The sequence below is a fragment of the Rattus norvegicus genome, chromosome 11 (assembly GCF_021556685.1).
Source record: "Rattus norvegicus strain SHRSP/BbbUtx chromosome 11, alternate assembly SHRSP_T2T, whole genome shotgun sequence".
In the NCBI taxonomy this organism is placed as follows: domain Eukaryota; kingdom Metazoa; phylum Chordata; class Mammalia; order Rodentia; family Muridae; genus Rattus; species Rattus norvegicus.
In genome coordinates, this window is record NC_141544.1 from 44,440,915 (window position 1) to 44,461,333 (window position 20,419).

Sequence of the window (20,419 nt, forward strand, 5' to 3'; positions counted from 1 at the left end):
GAATATTTTGAATAAGAAAGATACTTGTATATATTTTTCTCCCAAAGAAAGGCCCCGTCTGCCTTGTAAAATAAACAGCTAGTCAATAGGATTGATTCTTGCGCTAACTTGAAACGTTAATTTCTAACCAGAAGTCCATCACCCATGAACTAAACTGCTGGGCACTGTCTTACCATAGAGCAGCTGTAACGGCAGTGTCTACCCACTGGCTAAAGTCATTCCTCCCACTTGTGGGTCCACAGCCATTTTTATATCTTTAAATAACTGGAGGAACAAACCAAAGGTATGGGCCGAGGATATGGCTCAGCAGTTAGGGTCCTATTGCTCTTCCAGAGGACCTGGGTTTTGGTTCCCAGCACCCACACAGGGTGGCTCACAACTACCTATAACTCCAGTTCTGAGGGATCTGACGCCCTCCTCCAACCTCTGTAGGTACCTGCACGCACGGCGAGCATACAGACAGTCACAAACACTACACAAATAAAAACTAAAAGTGTAAAGATCACACCTCAAACCACATGAGAGTGGTTTGGAATTCCAGTGTCCGTGAAATTTTTTTTTTGTTTTTTTTTGGGGGGGTTTTTTTTTTTTTTTTTTTCGGAGCTGAGGACCAAACCCAGGGCCTTGCGCGCAAGCGCTCTACCACTGAGCTAAATCCCCAACCCCTGTCCATGAAGTTTTATGGACAGCTGGTGAGGCACCCTCATTCTTGCGCAGTCTGTGGTCACCTTTACACCGCCAGGCAGACTTGAGTAGTTACTGAGAATATATGGTTCACAGGGCCTTATGTTTACAACACCTGGGCCTTCTGTGACAAGGTTGTTGGCCTAGTTTATGATGTGGTTACTATACAATCACAAAGAGATCCACTCTTACCATCAAGGTTTATGATGTAGGGGTCAGGGGTCATAAATTATAAGAGGGGACACTAAATTCTTGTGTGCATACTATAAAGCATGTTATGAGTCAGGAAAGGCTGTGTGCACACAGAATGCAGGATTGGTCATCCCAAGCCGATAGAATTAGCTGGACCAAGCACTAACCTATACGGAACCTCTCTCTTTAAGTCACCTTACTTCCAAGCGTAACAGATTTTCTTCCTGAATAAGCAGACACATTTCGTGTGCCTGCCATGTCAGAGTGTTCTACAGCACAGTGTCAACCGCTTCACACGCACAAAATCTTCTCTGCAAGACTTTAGTCACTCAAAATGTTAATCTGTAAATTCAGTGTTCCTGGCCAGAGGTAAAGCCTCTCAAGGAACATGGGAACATCATGGGGGAGCTGCATAAGTCCATTTTACAGCCTTTGCCCAACTGGGGGTTGGGGGGAGGGCAGTAAACCGACATCAAAGGGCTTTCAAGTTTCTGGTGCTCCAAAAGTCAAAGCTCCACAATCTCTACCCCAGCATAGCATCCCTATGGCAGCATAACACCCCATAGTCTGGAGCAACTGCCTGTCTGCACACTTACTCTGGAGATGTGAAGCCCCCGTACGCCACCAGAGCAACTCAAGAGGCGGGCGCTTCTATCTGAAAGCCCCAGGGAGAACATTTCAACCTCCATGACACTGCTACAAAAGGAGTGGGGTGGGCAGGCTCAGAACAGAATCCTGGGCACACCCCAGTGTGGAGGTGTGGGAGGCTGAGGAAGGAAGAAGGGACTCCAGTTCACTCACACACACACACACACACACACACACACACACACACACACACACACACGGACATCCATACACCATACACACAAGTAAAATAAACTTTAATGACTGCAAAGTATATTTAAGCACAAAAATGTCACAATGAAACACACTTTTGTAAACTAACCAAAAACATAATTTTAAAAGATTTTTTGTTATTTTATGTTTTATGCGTATGATTGTTTTTTTTTAAGACTTATTTATTTATTCTATATAAGTGCACTGTAGCCATCTTCAGACACATCAGAAGTACAAATGGTTGTGAGCCACCATGTGGTTGCTGGGAATTGAACTCAGGACCTCTGGAAGAGCAGTCAGAGCTCTTAACCACTGAGCCATCTCTCCAGCCCCTATGCGTATGACTGTTATGCCTGAATGTATGACTGCTCGCCGTGCACATGCAGTACCCCTGGAGGTCAGAAAGGGGATCAGAGTCCCTAGCACAAGAGTTATAGAAGATTGTGAGCCATCATGTGGGTACTGGAACATGAACCCAGGACTTCCGGAAGAGCAGCCATCTTTCCACCACCACGACCCACCCCCCGCCCAAACACAATTTTAAAATATTTTTTAAAATATTCATGGAGAAAAGTATGGAAACCACTATCTAACTTCCCCTCATTACAGCATGCCATGTGAACTGTAAGTCCAAGTGGGTGCACGTGTATGTGTATGTGTATGTGTGCATGCATGTGTATAGGTCCACCTCAGGTGTCATTCCTCAGAAACCACTCGCCTTGGTTTTCAGGAGAGGGTCCCTCACTGACCCACAACTCACCAATTAGGCTGGGCTGGCCGGCCAGAGAGCTCTAGGAATCTATCATAATCTACCCATCCATAGCCCCAGCCCAAATCTCACAGCAAAAAGCTTTAAAAAAAAAAAAATTGGGTGCTGAGAGATTGAAGTCAGGTCTTGGTATTTTCAAGGCCAGCACATTACCAACTGAGCCAGCCCCTAATCCACAATGCACTTTTTACAGAGCTCTAATAAAAAAAAAAAAAAAAAAAAAAAAAAAACACAGTCCGGGGTTCCCAGGTTTCTTTGACACTGCTTTTCCTGGGTCCCTAAAAGGCCTTGAATGTTCCGGAAGCAGTTTAAAAGTGTGAGCTGAGTGAAAAGCAGGACTTTAAGGTCATGAAGAAAGTCTGAGTCACCAACGAGCTATCTGACCTCTCTGGACCCAATAGGGAACTTCAGAGGAGAGAATATAGGACACACTGTTCCCAGAACTCTTTATGTGGAGCAGAACAATGACTCAGGCCACTCAGAAGCTGGGTGCCTAAACTGGCAGTCATAAAAGGGGGAACAGTGGCCTGTCATAGGAATGCTGGGGGAGAATCAGGCAGTCGGGGCTCTCAGCCACTACCCTCGTCATTCCGACCCCCTCACTGGCCAGCCCTGCTACTGGCTGAAGTATATTTGTGACCCCAGAATCAATATTTGGGGTGATTTCCTGATCCTTTAAGGATACATGTAGAGAGTTCTAAGTCGTCTGAAGAGGCTGGTACAAAAACAAGGGTCTAGTCTGTGTGGTAACGTGTCTTTCTCAGTTCTGTTCTTGCTGGTGTTCATGTGGCCTCCGAGGGCAGAGTTCAAGTTCTGTCTAGTGTTCAGCTGCAAGAAGGTTGTAACATCAGGTTCAATGTAGTACATCCACAGTGTCTATTGAATGAGGTGAGATACAAGGCAGTCCTGATCAAGGGGACCCGCATTGTATCCAGTGGCTCTCGGGGACCTAGTCTTGTCTTTGCTCTAGGGACAAAGGTTTAGTGTTCTCCAACCATGGGAGAAAATCTAAAAAGCGAGTGTATCTGGAGTGTCAAGTCCAAGGTTTCCTTCTTAAGGGGAAAAAGGAAGTGGAGGACATCTGGGGATGGTATGATGACATGTTGTAGACGGTTATGATGACATTTGGGCACAGTTATGGTGATATCTGGGGATGTTTATGCTGACATTTTGGGGATGATTATGATGACATCTGGGCACGGTTATGGTGACGTGTTAGGGATGATTATGGTGACATGTTGGGGATAGTTATAGTGCCCTCTTCTGGTGTGTCTGAAGACAGCTACAGTGTGCTCATATATAATAAATAAAGTAAATCTTAAAAAAACAAAATAATAATAACAAAAAACCTACAGCCTGGCACACTAACCCACACCTTTAATCCCAGCACTTTGTAGGCAAAGGCAGGGAGTTCTCTGTGAGATCCAGGACAGCCTGGTCTACATAGTGAACTCTAGGACAGCCAAGGTTACATGGAGAAATCCTGTCTTGAAGAAAGAAATAAGTAAGAAAATAAATAAGTAAAAGTACTCCTTCGTACTCTCCGGATACATACCATCTGTTAATACCTAGAAAGCAAGTATGAAGTTAGTGAAGTTCAGGGAATGAGAACGGGAAATGTGAACTCTTTAAACATTAAACAGTCCGTGCAAATAATTTAGTTCATTTTTAATAAAACCAAAGCATCGTAGAAAGCTATTTCTAAGAAAATGATAATAGGCTGTAAGAAGAGAGGTGAATAACCCTGCCTGGCTCCTCAGCAATTCTCAGAAAGCAGCAGCCTGTCAGCTGCAGCGACTGTCAACCCCTCTGCTTCCCTTTCACCAGAACAGTTCATGGAGCGGTGCGAATGATTCTTAGGCCAGGGCTGAAGCTCAGTGACCCAGGTTGTACTGAGCAGGCTCAACTGCAGCACACACGCCCTAAGATTCCCATTTCAATGAGCTTCTACTTTAGTGACTGTCCTGGCTGGTTTTGTGTGTCAACTGATACAAGGTATAGTCATCAGAGAGAAAGGAGCTTCAGTTGAGGAAATGCCTCTATGAGAGCCAGCTATAAGGCATTTTCTCAATTAGTGATCTATAAGGAGGGCCCCAGCCCTGGGCGGTGGTCCTGGGATGAGCAAGCCAGTAAGCAGTACCTGTCCATGGCTTCTGCATCAGCTCCTGCCTCCATGTTCCTGCCCTGTTTCAGTTTCTTTCCTGACTTCCTTTGGTGATAAACAGCAATGTGGAAGTGTAAGCTGAATAAACCTTTCCCTTCCCGACTTGCTTTTTTTTTTTTTTTTTTTTTTTTGGTTCTTTTTTTTTTTTTTTTTTTCCGGAGCTGGGGACCGAACCCAGGACCTTGCGCTTCCTAGGCAAGCGCTCTACCACTGAGCTAAATCCCCAACCCCCCGACTTGCTTTTTGCTCGTGGTGTTTTGTCAAAGCAATAAAAACACTAAGACAAACTGGTACCAGTATAGTAGGGTACTGTTGTGACAGCCCTGACCATGTTTTGGGGTGGACTGTGGAAGGACTTTGGAACTTTGGGCTAGAAGAGCCATTGGGAGTTTATAGCTTGGTGGGCTGTTCAGTAGGAGCTTGGGAAGTGTGAGTGTTGAGAGTAGAGCAGAGGATGGAGGCCTGGCTTGTGACACTTCAGAGGGGAGATGAAGGACTATCAGGATCGCTTGCTATTTGGGGTTAAGATTCTGTGGTTGTGGTTAGCTGGGGCTGAGGAATCAGCTGTGATTAATAAGATACTAGAACTATGAAAGTGAAACCTTTGCGTTATGTACGGGGACAATCGATGCTGGTCAGCTGGAGCTAAGAAATTAGCGATGATTAAGAGAGACCAAGCGTCACTGAAGTGAAGTCTTCTGGGAAGTGTTTTCTGAGAGCACAAAGAGGCCGTGTTCCAGAGAGAGCCAAGGCTGTACCTCATGCTGCAGCTGGACTTGGTAATGTGTAGGAGTCACCCAGGTGGTACTGGTTTTGAAAGATGAAGGGGTCATGAAGAGCAGCCTAGAGAACGCTCTGACAATGGCCCACATACAAAAGACTCAGATTCCATGTCTTGAGCTTGAGAGCTTTATTAAGAGAACTGTGTGAATTTAGATGATTACCAAGAATTCTGACTCATAATATCTATGAGGATACTAATGTCATCTCTCTTGTTTAATGAAACAACAAACAGGAAATCAACAGATTTGCTCACAATTAAAACAAAATTCATGAATAGAGAGGAAGCCACCAGCATTTCCAGTCGGTCCTCAGGGCTACCCGTCATAAACCTCTGCATGCGCATGCTGTGGTCCAGTGCGTCCTCTCCTTGTTTATGAGCGCATCTTGGACAGTGAGAATGGACAGAGCCAGGCTGTGTTTTGCGTCCCCCACACCTAACTGCAGCGTGTGTGAGAGGTCCACGTCCCCCACACACCTAACTTCAGCAGTGTGAGAGGGACACTCACTGCATGTTCTATGAATGGAAACGTGTCGTTAGCTCTGTAGTTTGCTGGAAGCAAGACAAAGCTGGCCTTTTGAGGGACTGACGGGAAAACAGTGAAGCAAGATGCATCAGAATGGGCACAGCGATCAGCAGCTGCTTCACACGCTGTGCTTGGAGGGGCCTCTCTGAGAACTGCTAAGTAAGGTGAGGCCCGAGTCAGAAGGTGCACCACTGCCATCCTCACTACTGTTTACAGCACAAGGTCTTAGAAAGGTCCTCTGGGGTTAAAAGTGCAACACAAAATCCTGACCCCAGGGAAAGGCCCACAGAAATATACACGGTGCGAGCGCAGCGTCAAACACAGGGAAGGAGCGTCTGGTGTGGAGTGTCACCCAGAGCCTGAGAGCCTGAGAGCCTGAGACAGCAGAGGGAGTCCAGAATGAAGTGAGTCGAGCGTCTGACCTTCTGTAGGTCACAGCGCCCTTCGGGATGGTCTTAGCTAGTTATTCCACTTGGCCATGTCTACACAGCACCTGCAGCAGGGTCCCTTGCCGTGTGTAATGCCAGATTGTGGCAAGCCGTCCTTGACGGGCATCGAAGTAGCTTGGTAAGATGGGGACACATGGCTCAGCTGCCTACCATCTTTCCACAAAATGGAGTTTATCTCTGTGTTATCCCTTCTCAAGCAAAAGTCAAGTTAGAGGAATTCTTTGTAAAGGGGGCTTTCAAACTAGTCCTTTGGGCATTTAAAAAATCTTCATATAAAAAGTCCAGCTCTTTAAAACATATGCACAAACATTTTTCCTTTAAAAAAAAACAACAACTCATTTCTAAGCCAAAGTAAGTTACACCTGGCAGAAATGCCTTCATGAACAGCTCAGGGCCTCCAGAGACACAGAGCTGTGTATTTTGCACGTTTTCAAACCTCAGAGACACCAAGTCAGAGTATTTACCTCTAACACCAAGACAATATAACCCTGGCTCAGGACTCACCAATCTTAGTCTTGGGAATAAAAACCTGACATTCAGTATCATGTACATGTAGTGATGATGTATTCTATCATATTAACTTGTCTAGTTGATGAAAAACCAAGATAGACATTTTCAAAAGCAATTCAAAACTCAGGGCACAAAACTATGAAGACAGAAACCTCTGAGCACATGATGTGCTTCATTTGGCAATATGTAGACTATACCAGAGAAAAAGGAAGCTAGGCGTGGAACAAGAGGAAGGTGAGGTGTGTGTGAGGTGATCTCAGGCCCAGAGCTCTTCAGTTCTTCCGAATTTGTAGATCAGAGTGCTGGAAAGAGATGGATAAAGCCGTGAGAGGCTCAAACGAGCCGCACAGAGTTCACTTCCTGCATGGCTCAAACGTCTAAAACGCAGAGCCAGCTCAGAGGAGTGTGCTCCTCTGTAAAACAGACACATGATGCCTGTGAAGAACTCCCACCCCCACAACGCCCACAGCCACTGCACAGGGAAGTGTGCCACAGGGAGGCTGCCTTGTGTGGCTGGTGATACAGGCCACTTTACATCTCTGAGAGCATCTCTGGACTAGCCTAGTGCAGGGCAGAAGTAATTCTCTATTCGTCAGCAATTGCTGTAGGTGGGATTCTGGAACATGCCAGACCTCTGGCTAAGTGCTGGAACATGGCTGAATCTAAAGGAACAGAGAGGCTCCTTGGGGAACAGAGTCTAATGAGGGACATGACTGACACCGTCAAATCCAGCCACAGGGACGTGCTGTGAAGGAGTGGCCAGAGGTGTCCGTCAAAACAGATCAGAAGGAACTGATGCCATCATCCCAGCACCTGGGAGGTAGAGGCAGGAGCATTAGGAATCAGGGTCATCCTCAGCTATGGACCAGCCTAGGATACATGAAACTTGGGCCCAAAAACCACAACTCCAACAAAGTGCACAGAAAGCTGCAAATGGGAAAAATAACCCTAAACTGAGAAGTAAATAGAAATAGTCAATAAGTTAACACAGCCCAGGCCTTAGATATCAAAAAGGTTATAAACAGTCAGGGGTGCTAAGGAGAGACACAGAAAACACCAAAGACCTGAGCTGAGCTTCTAGGGCCCAAAATCCAGTGTGTGGGGTAAGCGGTCCGCCTGGGCACTGAGGAAGCTCAGCTCAGGGAGCCTCAGGACAGCATGCTAGGAACCATACACACGGGATGGAGGGAAGAACACAGAACAGCGAAACACGAGGGCAGGGAGCCACAGAGCTGTGACTACCGTGACAAGCATCTCTAAGAGCTGGGCACCAGAGAAAGAGGAGAGGAAGCAGAAGGCAGGAGGGGAGAAGGAGGGCTAGGGAGAAGGGGAAGGAAAGGGAAAATGGAGCAGAAGGAGAGGAGAGGCAGAGGAGGGGGAGAGGAAGGAGGGAAGGAGAAGCAGCAGTGATCACTGCCACCACCTAGGATTACTACAAATGTACCTGAAACCTAAGGAAGACAAAATGGACAGAAAATAGTCAATGAAATATTAACTTAAAAACCTCGGGGTTGGGGATTTAGCTCAGTGGTAGAGCGCTTGGCTAAGAAGCACAAGGCCCTGGGTTCGGTCCCCAGCTCCGAAAAAAAGTACCAAAAAAAAAAAAACAAAAACAAAAACCTCAAATTATGGAATCTATAAATCCTTATTCTTTAGTGCAATAAACCCCTAGCACAAAACACATGAAGAAAACTGCACCACACATTGCCACATGGCTATGATGGTGGCCAATAGCAAAGGTGCTCAGGTGAGCTTCCCTGATTTGGCAGAAAGATAATCCTGTAAGTGCACAGCTAAACCTCTCACACATCCACAGATGTCCGCTTCCACAATGACAGCACCCAGGTTTCCCATGAGAGGCTCTAAGAAGTTTCTTCTAAGAAATACTTTTAATACAATGTTACTTTTACCTTACTTTAAGTTGTCTAGAAAACTCAAGTCCCAGCAGTTTCTGTATACAGTGTTTTCCCTTTCACTTTTGGAGGCAGGTCTCACTGTGTGGCCCTGGCTGTCCTGGAACTAGCTATGCGGAGTCGGCTGGCCTCAAACTCACAGATTCACCTGTTCCCTTTTCTTCTTATAAGTGTGCATGGTTTTGTTAAGAAAGCACAGGCTAGGGGTTGGGGATTTAGCTCAGTGGTAGAGCGCTTGCCTAGCAAGCGCAAGGCCCTGGGTTCGGTCCCCAGCTCCGAAAAAAAAAAAAAATTAAGAAAGCACAGGCTATGGCAGCAACAATCTAGACTTATCTCTCGCTCTGCATTCACTTGCTATGTCTTTCAGGAGCTCCGAGCTTGCCTCCCCTACACACAGAAGAGCACGTGGTACTTATTTAAGTAGTAACGGAATGAAAGGGGAAGAGAGAGACTGCCCAGATAAACGAGGTCTTGGCAAATAGCCGGGCCCTGGCTAAAAGGTTCCTATTAATGTACTGTGACCATGACACTCAGGATGCTGTCGACATCTCTGTAAATGTTTTAGGTGTAATGAGAAATGAGGTGCCTTAGAGCTAGAAAGATGGCTCGGCAGTCGGGCACTTGCTGTTCTTGTAGATAACCCAACACCACATAGTGGCTCAACCACCTGCGATTCCAGTTCCTGAGGCTCTGGTACACGCCAGGCCTCCTCGGGCACCAACCATACCAGCATGTACACAGCACACGTGTATACAAGCAGTCACTCACACATACACATAAAATTAATCTTTTTAAAAATATAAAAGTAAAGGAAATTAGACAACTTACCTAAAAAATATAAGTGCATTTTGAAAGAACACAGCTAGTCCAGGGTAAACATCAATATCTGCACACAAAGAGAGAAACGGATCAGAGGAGAGGGTGGCAGACAGAGGAGGGGGGGGGAGTGCTGTTCAGAGCTCTGTGTCAGAACACAGGACATTTACTGTCAACTCTAAGATGTCTACAATGAAACAAACAATTTCATTCCCTAAAACAGAAGATTGCTTTTACTCTAAATAAATGCCAGTGGGCTCTGTCTAACTCAGGCCACAAAGGCGCTGGCTATGTGGAATCCGCAGAGGCAGATCACTTCAGCCCCACAGAGAATGGAAACTGAGGTCGGCCTGGGAAACAGTGGCCCACAGTCTCGAAATCAAACAAACAGTGCCAAGAAAGCAGAACACCGTTCCCTGGTAAGGCCAGCATAGAAATCAAAAGGGGGTTGGCTACATTGTTGATTATTTAAGTCTGCTGACTCCTGACATCCTGCAAACTCTGAGTGACACGAAGGAGCCATCATGCTCTCCCTGACTGAAGCAATCAGCTAAATATCCATAGGAAGACAGGGACTTTGTTAAACTATAACCACTGGTGTGAACTGGTGTGAACCCACTGGCTAGCATAGAGAAACTGGTCGACATTCAGTCTTTTGAGAGCATAAAAAACAAACAGCAGGTTGGCTGGAGAGCTCCAACTCTGAGCTTAATTCTGTTACTGACTAAATGCATATCCTTAAGCAGGTTACTAAATCTCAGGGCCTCAACTTTCTCATCTGTAGAATGGGCACTATATCAGTGTCCACCCCACAGGAGTGGGAATTAAGGGGGTGACTCTGTATAATCCCTGCAACTGTACTTGGATTATTAATTGATACCAGACACATACACCTTATCTAAAATCTGGGGATCAGAGTTCAGTTTTTAGATTTAGGGATGCTTGCCATACACAAATCTTGGGAGTGGACCAACTGTGGACATGAAGTTCAGTTATGCTGCATGTGTACCTTTACACACAGTTTCAAAGTGGTTTTATACAAGTTTTTAGTACACCTGTTTGACTACATCCATCGCACAAAGTCAGGAGGTCAGGGGTTGACTTTGAGACTTGTGTCAGATCAGAACTGAGAATATTTCCTATTTTGGAGCAATTTGGATTTCAAATCAGATTAAGATGTTCATGTATACATAAACGGTAGCTGCTATCATAAGAATTAATAGTTCAAGAAGCTCTCTGATAAAATCTGAAATATGTCAGGAATGGCCCTGAAATGAAAGAAAGCTCACTTTCTAAGTAGCGAGGCACACAGACCAGGCAGCGCTGCTGAGTGACATGAGACACTGCTGAGAGGCCTCTGGCTATGCACTTGCTTCTAAGACCAAGACACAGGAAGTGAGCAGTCGGTACAAAGGTCCCCAGTGCTGTACAGGAGAGCCCCAGCTCTCTGTAGTAATGTCAGTGTCTGTCTGTTTCTCAAGTGAGATGAGCAGACCTATCACCTAGTGCCGGCTTTCTGAGTTCTTAGTCTGGAACAAACTAAAACCAACTGGTGTTTACAGCACCGTAGCTGGCTCTGGCCTAGCAGCCCACAGCCAAATACACTTAGTTCAAATGCACTCCTGCAATAGAACTCTTTGAACCCTTAGAATAATGCGATAAAGAGACACAAGCCATATGTCCATTTAGATCAGGTTTCCCTGTACACTAGTAAAGTCCCACTGTTCAGTATTCTGGGTCTGAGGACTGAACCATGCACAGGGAATGAGCACAACAGACCTGTATCCGGTTCCCTTTCTCACTGTGGTCCCAGGGACAGACCTCTAGTGTAAGAGTTCAGCTGCCCAAGGGAAGGCGTTCAGGAACTCTAGGGGGCGCTGGAGGCCTGGATTGGCTAGGGCTGTGATTTTCTATGAGCCAGCCCTCTCACAAAGACAGGTTCTATGAATTAGTGTGTCTTTACCCAGAGAAGAATTTAACCTAATCCAATAATCACATCAGTAGTAACTCCAAACGGACCAGTCAGAAGAGACCAAACATAAAACCCGCCTGTAACATAGCGGAGAAATGCGCACTTACTTTGAGTAACATATGCACCAAAAAGGATCCACATGGAGGCGATAAGCGATCCGAACATCAGCATGAAACCAATGAAGAGCCAGACCCGAGCTCCTGTGAACAGCGGCTCTGGTTACAAACACGCAGGCCTCAGAGCTCCGTCACGTCCTACAGTCATGCCACACTGTAAGCGGCCGACTTACTGAGAAGCCTGCACACCCCTGCTACGACACTAAACTGCATAAGGATTTAAAATACATACATGCACTTAAGATGCACACACACACACACACACACACACACACACACACACACACACACACCAAAACAAAAAAGCTAAAATGGCTTAGACAACTTGGCAAGGAGAAGAGTTAGCTCTTTGCTGCCAGAGAGATCAATTCCTGAGCAAGTTAGGAAAATGACCTTGGCAATTACCTCACTAAATCAGCTTCTTAAACCACACCTGAGGGGTTGGGGATTTAGCTCAGCGGTAGAGCGCTTGCCTAGCAAACGCAAGGCCCTGGGTTCGGTCCCCAGCTCCGAAAAAAGAAAAGAAAAAAAAAAAAAAAAAAAAAACACACACACCTGAAAGGACGGAATGACTGACGTATCAGATGGCCATCACCAGCCCCTCAGACTCAGTGTCAAGCTTCTAGAGAACATCCAAGACTCTACACAGCAGCTACTCTACAGACAGACAGATTGCTCTGCAGCTACAAGGAAGCCAACGTGCACCACACTCCTGACAGGTTCAGGGGCACAGTGTGTCTTCAGCCTGCGGTCGTGACCTTCTAGCACTTCAGTGGCAGTTACGAAGATGCTCAGGCAGATTCCACAGAGTCTTACAAAGTGGGAGTAAGGGATAATCTTGACTGTCAGTTTGATGAGACTGAAACTCTCCCTGGAATGTCTGTAAGGAAGTTTCTAGACTCGGGTAACTGAGATGGGAGCTTCGCCCTGAGTGAAGATGCCACCACTCCACAGGCTTGGAGCCTGTCTCAAATAAAAATGGAGAAATCGGGCTGGCAGAAGCTGTTGCTAAGTGCTTGCTGCACAAGCCTGAGGTCAAGGTCAGATCTCCCGCACTGGGTGGGTGGAGACAGGCGGGTCTGGAGCCTACTGCCAGGCCAATCAATGAACTCCTGAACAACGAGAGACCCTGTCTAAGGGTGTAGGGCTGGAGATCAGCTGTTAAGAGCACTGGCTGTGGGCTGGAGAGATGGCTCAGCGGTTAAGAGCACTGACTGCTCTTCCAGAGGACCTGAGTTCAAATCCCAGCAACCACAACCACATGGTGGCTCACAACCATCTGTAATGGGATCTGATGCCCTCTTCTGGTGTATCTGAAGACAGCTACAGTGTACTTATATATAATAAATAAATCTTTTAAAAAAAAAGGGGGGGGGGTTGAGGATTTAGCTCAGTGGTAGAGCGCAAGGCCCTGGGTTTGGTCCCCAGCTCCGAAAAAAAGAACCAAAAAAAAAAAAAAAAAAAAAAAAAAAAAAAAGCACTGGCTGCTCTTGCAGAGGACCCAGGTTCAGTTCCCATACCCCTATGGCAGCTCAAGGCTGCTGTCCATACCTCAGTTCGGGGGATCCAACATCTTCTCCTGGCCTCCCTGGGACCAGGCATGGCACACAGTGCACTAGCACACAGCCAGCAGAGCACTCATACACATAAAATAAACCCAGAGACTCCGAGGAGGCTCAGCCCCTCAGTCTGGAGACTTGTCCCTGTTCCGCAAGTGTTCCTGCATCGCCGTCATGCTTACCAGTTCTTCCTAAGCAGCCGCTCTCATAGCTGTCACCTCGCACCTGGGCATTGGATACAGCATTTATCCTACAGACACAAAATCAGCCCATGAGCCTTCACGTCAGCAAAATATACACAGCTGTTTGCACAGCACTGGAGAGAGGAACAGACTATTTCCTAAGTAGAGCTAATATGTTGATATGTTGATAGCTAAGGAGTTAACAGAAGTTGTAGTGCACAGAAATATTATTCCTTTTGTTTTCCACTAGGCACACCCAGAAAGCACACCAGAGACTGAGACAGGTGCTCATCTTCTTCCCATCCCTCCTTTGTTCTTTCTTTTGAGACAGGGCCTTACTATCCAGCCTTTATATAGGCCAAGCTGGCTTCTAATTCACAGAGACCTACCCTGTTCTGCCTCCCAAATGCTGGGACTAAAGGCGTGAGCCACCACACCTAGCTTCTCGTTTCTTTACCTATTTTATACATGTATATACAGAGGAGTCCGTGTTATTTATCCCATTTTAAAGTTTTCACTGTAATAATTAAACAGGGGAGCTGGAGATGGCTCAATGGTTAAGAGCACTGGCTGATCTAAAGATCCCAGAAACCACATGGTATAGCCCACAACCATCTGTAACTCCAGTTCCAGAGGATCCAATGCCCTCTGCTGGCTTCTACAGGTACTGCGTACATTTGGAATACATACATGTAGGCAAAACACCTGTACAAATTAGATAAAATAAAAATTATTAAAAATAATAAATAGGAGTAAAGCTTAGTGTCAAAGCACATTCGTAGTGTGCACAAGGCTGTGGGTTAAACTTAGAGAGAAATGGCCAAGGGAGGAAGGGGGAGGGAAGGGAGAAAGGTGCCGACAGAAGGGGGTGCTTATTCATAGTTTGAATGGAGAATAAGCAGTTTTATCTTTCACAATTTAAACTTTCTAGTTTACATAGCAAGTTCTAGTAGGGCAACATAGAGAGACCCTTTCTCAAAATAAATGAATCAATAAATAAACACATAAGTAAAACGCAATTATTAGGCCAGCTGTGGAGGGACACACCTTTAATCCCAGCCCTTGAGGGACAAAGACAGGCAGATCTCTGAGTTTGAGCAAAGCTTGGTCTACAGAGTGAGTTCAAGACAATCAGAGCTACACGGTGAGACATTGTCTCGAAAAATGAAAAGTTGTTTTCGTTTTTTAATTTCTGTGTGAGCGTGAGCATGTGTGTGTACATGTTTGTGTATGTATAGATGTGTATTTGTGTCTTAGACATGTACCACTGAGCATGCACATGTGTGTATATGAATGTACATACATGCATGTGCAGGTGCGTGTGTGCATGTACCTTTCTGTTCTGTGGCAGTCAGAAAAGAACTCTGTGGTGTTGGCTCTCTCCTACTTTTATGTAAGCTCTGAGACTCAGACTCAGAGCTCCAGGCTTGTGCAGCAATCCCCTCACCTGCTGAGCCATCTTGCCATCCTGAGCTTCTTTCTTTTATGTCACTAAGAATGGCTGTAGAATTTAGTCACATCTTTCTAGCAGTTGTAAGAGAATCATATGCCATTTCTCCTTGTATTTCAGATTATATTTTTCAGTTCCAAAAGTAGACTTCCGGGGTTGGGGATTTAGCTCAGTGGTAGAGCGCTTGCCTAGCAACCGCAAGGCCCTGGGTTCGGTCCCCAGCTCCGGAAGAAAAAAAAAAAGAAGAAGAAGAAAGTCCAAAAGTAGACTTCCCCTAATAAATAATATATATGTGTGTGTATATGTGTATACAAATGTATATAGTGTATATGTGTACACATATGTACATGTGTATATATGTGTATATAATATATATAAGTATATGTGTACACATATGTATATATGTATATGTATACATATATATTTATATTTTGTGGGGGAGAATGTTTTGCCCAAATATGTGTACCACATGTGTGCCTGGTGCCCGCGGAGGCCAGACGAGGACGTCAGATTCCCTGTAACCAGTGTTTCAGACAGTTATGAGCTGCTCCTTGAGTGCTTAGGAATTGAATTGGGGGGAGGTTCCCCTGTAAGAGCAGCCAATGCCCTGAAGCACAGAGCCATCTCTTCCACCCTGTGACACTTTTTCTTTCTTGGCAGCATTGACCAACAACAGCAAAAGTCAGCAGGATTCAGGGCCCATGGAGCATGCCTGCTCCCCAGGTGCTCAGCTTCCCCCTGAAACCTTGGTCTCTTTCCCTCGCGCTCTGACCATGCTGGACAGAGGTGAGACTGGCGCAGAGGAAGTCAGTCCGAGGCTTCGTTTCTCTTGATTACTTCCCTTTAAGGTATGTCAGGTATTCCAGTGCACAAAAACACTGGAAACCTTTTGTGAGTCTTTTAACTTTTTTTTTTTTTTTTTTTTACAAATTTTACACACATAAAATTTGTAAAAAAGACTTTTAATAAAAGGGAAAACAAATTCATCATGTTTAGGAGGGGTCCATCAATAAAGTTTAGAAGTTGTTTAAAAAAACATTAAGGGTTAAGGAGGACTGTTTTCAAAAAGGTGGTGAAGGGGTTGGAGAGATGGCTCAGAGGTTAAGAGCACTGACTGTTCTCCCAGAGGTCCTGAGTTCAATTCCCAGCAACCACATGGTGGCTCACAACCATCTGTAATGGGATCTGATGCCCTCTTCTGGTGTGTCTGAAGAGAGCAATAGTGTACTCACATACATAAAATAAATAAATCTACAAAAAGATGGTGAATTGAGAGTTACATGACACTTACATGAAGAAGGCCAGCGTGGAGAAGACACCACACGTGTGGAAGGCGTGGTTTAGTTGCTCAGGCTTAGGATACACCACGGCCGCATCGATCATTATCCACCAGCCTGTAAAGAACTGCAGAGCCCAGGAGGGCAGGAGGAAACTCAGTGCACGACCCTCAGTGGCCCACCCCCACCCCGCATAAACGAGACAAGGACCTCTGTGCTGTGCTTTGGATGGTGCACTATAAAACTCACGTCCTTGGTTTCCCCTTTCTGTACAACTGATGGTGTGAGACACCCTGTCAGATCTGAGAAGGGCTCAATAAGCTGACTTACTTGTGGCTGGCTCAGTTCCTCCCTCTGCCATCAGGGCCGAGCAGTAGCCTCCTTAGTTACCGCCCTTAGTTACCACTACTCCCTGGCTCCCTGCAGCCTTCTCGCTGGACAGCCCCACAGACTCCTGCCCCACGGACCGATGCTCAGATGCTCGCTCACAGGAGCCAGTTGTCAGGGTTCCCAAACTATAGAGGCCTGCGATTGTTACAGCTTACGTAAGTTAATTAAATATCCTGTCGCTGACTGGACACGAGGGTATAAGACACAAGCTTTTCCTGTCAACCAAGCTAACCATGCTCGAACAGACAGGTGCCAGCAACTGCCCAGAGAAATTAAGGACAGGATGTAAGAACCCTTTCCTAAACTCACAGAAATAGAGTTCTACAATCTTAGTGCTTAGAGAGCTCAAAATCCATTTTAAATATATATATATTCCAAAGTCCTTTACTAAGAAAAATAACAGATAAACCTGGAAATTACTTAATAAAAAAGCAAAGTCACAGAGCAATCCCCTGAGGGCCAGCCTGCCCAGGACACAGCTTGAGGGCCAGCCTGCCCAGGACACAGCTTGAGGGCTGGCCTGCCCAGGACACAGCTTGTTCGCTCATGAGGCCCGTGGCCTAATCCCTGGCACTGTGTGACCAGGCCAAGTAGCACAAGGGCATCCTTGGCTATACAGCGAGTTCAAAGCCAGCCGGGGATATATGAAATCCTGTGTGAAACAGAAAAAAGAAAAAGGGAAAAGGAGAGGCCAGATGGCTCAGTGCGTAAAAACAAGCTCCACCCCAAGGATACACATGGTGAAAGGAAAGAACCAGTCCCCAAAGTTATCCTCTGACCTACGTACATGTGCCAAAGTGTGCCTGCACATACAAAAATAAAAATAAATAAATACATGTGATAAAAACAAAAAAAAAAAAAAAAAAAAAAAGGAAAGGGAGAGACGGCATAATGGCCCCTGTATACAGGTCTGCCTACAGCTCAAGGCCACACTGGGCTTTGGGCTGAGTTCTAGGTAAGTCAGGGCTAGAGTGAAACCTGTTTCAAAGAAAGAAAAAGGAATCCAGAGAGGAAAAAAGAGAGAAAGCCAGGCCAGGTGGTGTATGCTTGTAATTCCACCATTTAGACAGCAGAGGCAGCAGGAGGCTAAACAGGTAAATCTCTGTCAGCTTGAGGCCAGCCTGGTCTACAGAGTGAGTTCCAGGACACCCAGGGTGACACAAAGAAACCCTGTCTCGAAACAAAAACAAAAACAAAAACAAAAACAAAAACAAAAAGGAAAGAAAGAAAGAAAGGAAGGAAGGAAGGAAGAAAGAAAGAAAGAAAGATTGATTGATTGAAACCAGCCTAGGCTATATAACAAGACCCCTCTTCCAAAGTAAGGGCGTGAGGTTACACATTATAAAAACATGAAAGATGAAACTTGTTTGCAGACATGCGGTGGAGGTGTTGCAGGCGTCTTCTGCAGTGTGGACTCCAATACAATGGGATGGAAGAGACGTCGTGGATGAATGGAAGCCAAGACTCCAGAAAGGCAGCAATCCCAGGTCCAGTCTGCGTTCTCACTTTATACTCTAAAGCCACAAGGTGGGCAGGCAAGCAAGGGAGATTTTGCAGGAGCCAGCGGGTTGTTAGGGGCAACGACCTGTTTTTCCCAGCTGTTGCTCCAGGTCACTCTGTTCCAGAGAAGTCATGCGTGACAAGCGGGCAGTACATGCTAGCTTGTACTGAATAAATCAATAAATCACTATCTAGTAATTGGTCTTTTCTGCCTTTGAAGCAGGACAAAATGGTCACCGGGCATGAGACTGGTCAGGTCATGGTTTACAAACAGCAGCGGCCTAAAGCAAGTCGGCGGAGGCTCCATCTACAATCCAGTGTTCAGGAGGCTGAGGCAGAACTGGGAGCTAAGGTCCCTCAACTACAGGACACCTTGACCCAAAATAATAAATGAAACGAAAAAAATCTGTGAAGTTAGATGGCAGTTTGCAAGTGAGAAGTGTTAGTAAGATAAACAAGCCCATCCTGTGGTTCACACCTGCAATCCTGGTACTTAAGGCCAACCTAGGATACTGAGGAGAGTGAGCTTGGGGCAAGCCTGGGCTACATAAGACCCTGTCTACATAACCATATCTTCAATGAGTCACAGTGCCTGAGTGACATCAGACTCTGAGGCTGGAGGACTGTGCAGTACTCACAAACAGTGCCTCACTAAATTGAAAAGGTTGTGATGAGCGTTGCAAGTGAAGGAGAAATCCCAGATTTAAGTCATTCTCAGTCACGGAAACCCAGCACGTGGGGCTGGGCCCGTAGCTCAACTGGTGAAGAGCTTGCTTAAATCACATTACTCCCCAGTACTGCGCAAACCACACGGAGCTCAGATACCTGTAATCCCGACAGTTGAGAGGTAGAGACTGAAGGGCAAGTACAAGGCTAACCTGGACTACACAACACCCTACTCCCCAGAACAAACTGAACCACACTAGGCTACATACAGCACTGCCTGTCCTCAACAGCAGAGAAACAGTGCTGGAAGGCTGTTCACCATTTAAGGACACTGACGTTAATGTGAAGACCAATGCAAAGCCATGACGTCACCAGTACATCTGTGTCCTCACCAAGATTCCTGCAACCACGGAGGCTACCGTGTTCCTGCGCTCACTCCAGTCAATACACTCGCACTCCGGCCATCGGAAGTTATCCAGGAAGCCTGCCATCTGAACTCCGTACGCGTGGGTTTCTCATTCAACAGCGCTTCCTAGGAACCAGAAGACAAGAAGTAATCAACCTGAGCAAATGCTTTCTAAAAACCATGTGCTTCAATTATGTGTATGTGGGGGTGCCCACGGATGCTGGGAGAACGTGAATGATCTCTTGGAGCTAGAATTACAGTGGTCTGCCACCTGACATGTGTGCTGGGAACCAAACGGGTCCTTTGGAAGAGCAGTACAATCCTGTGACCCCGGCCCCAGGAAATGCTTTGAATTTCAACACTTGGGAGGTAGAAGCAGGAATTCCCAGCCAGCCATCCTCATTGCAAGTTGTAGTCCAGCTAGAGCTCCATAGTGAGACCCTGTCTCAAAGTAAAATAAGCGAATAAAACATTTTGTTTCTTCCTTAGTTTTAATCCTGAATTGACTTAAGTTTTTAAGCTACTATACTTAGGAAAAACTACATTTCAGGAGGTGCTTATTGACAAGACAGCCAGGGCCACACACTGAGACCCTGTCTGAAAACCAAAACAAATAATGACCCCTCCCCCACAAAGGAAAACAAACCTACTGTAATGAGTGTAGTTCTGGGCTTGAACACCAGGGGAGCTGTGGTTTTAGCGTCAGCTGGTGGTAGGGCAAGAGGTAGAGGGCAGACAAGAAGGGAGGAGGTCAATGGCTTTGATCATCCACACCACAAAACAAAACAAAAATAAAAAGGCCATCTGTAAGTTCTTTGGCAGGCCGTTCATTCAGAGGAGAACCTTGAATTGAGTCATCCAGTCAGGACTATAATTTCTCCCACCTCTGGAATTTGACAAAATAATAATTTCTCCCACCTCTGGAATTTGACAAAATAAAGATTGGTCAGCCAAATGGAGGACGACTTCTTTTTTTTTTTTTTTTGTTTTTTTTTTTTGTTTTTTTTTGGTTCTTTTTTTTTTTTCGGAGCTGGGGACCGAACCCAGGGCCTTGCGCTTCCGAGGTAAGCGCTTTTTGTTTTTTTTTTTTAAAGATCTATCTATCTATCTATCTATCTATCTATCTATCTATCTATCTATCTATCTATCTATTATAAGTAAATTGTAGCAGACACACCAGAAGAAGGCATTGGATCTCATTACAAATGGTTGTGAGCCACCATGTAGTTGCTAGGAATTGAACTCAGGACCACTGGA

The 20,419-nt window shown here is 45.7% G+C and overlaps 1 protein-coding gene across 18 annotated transcripts in view; it reads right to left on the minus strand.

The window, feature by feature from the left end:
- Window positions 1-5,544: 5,544 nt before the first annotated feature.
- The window catches only part of Tmem50b (transmembrane protein 50B), a 32,814-nt gene continuing 17,939 nt past the window's right edge, over window positions 5,545-20,419 (minus strand). For all 18 annotated transcript variants that reach the window (NM_001025014.1, XM_087576500.1, XM_087576505.1 and 15 more), the window contains 6 exon segments: window positions 5,545-7,217; window positions 9,657-9,714; window positions 11,724-11,816; window positions 13,474-13,541; window positions 16,215-16,327; window positions 19,149-19,288. In NM_001025014.1, the coding sequence (NP_001020185.1) occupies window positions 7,172-7,217; window positions 9,657-9,714; window positions 11,724-11,816; window positions 13,474-13,541; window positions 16,215-16,327; window positions 19,149-19,247 (477 nt within the window). In that variant the 5' untranslated portion in view covers window positions 19,248-19,288 and the 3' untranslated portion in view covers window positions 5,545-7,171.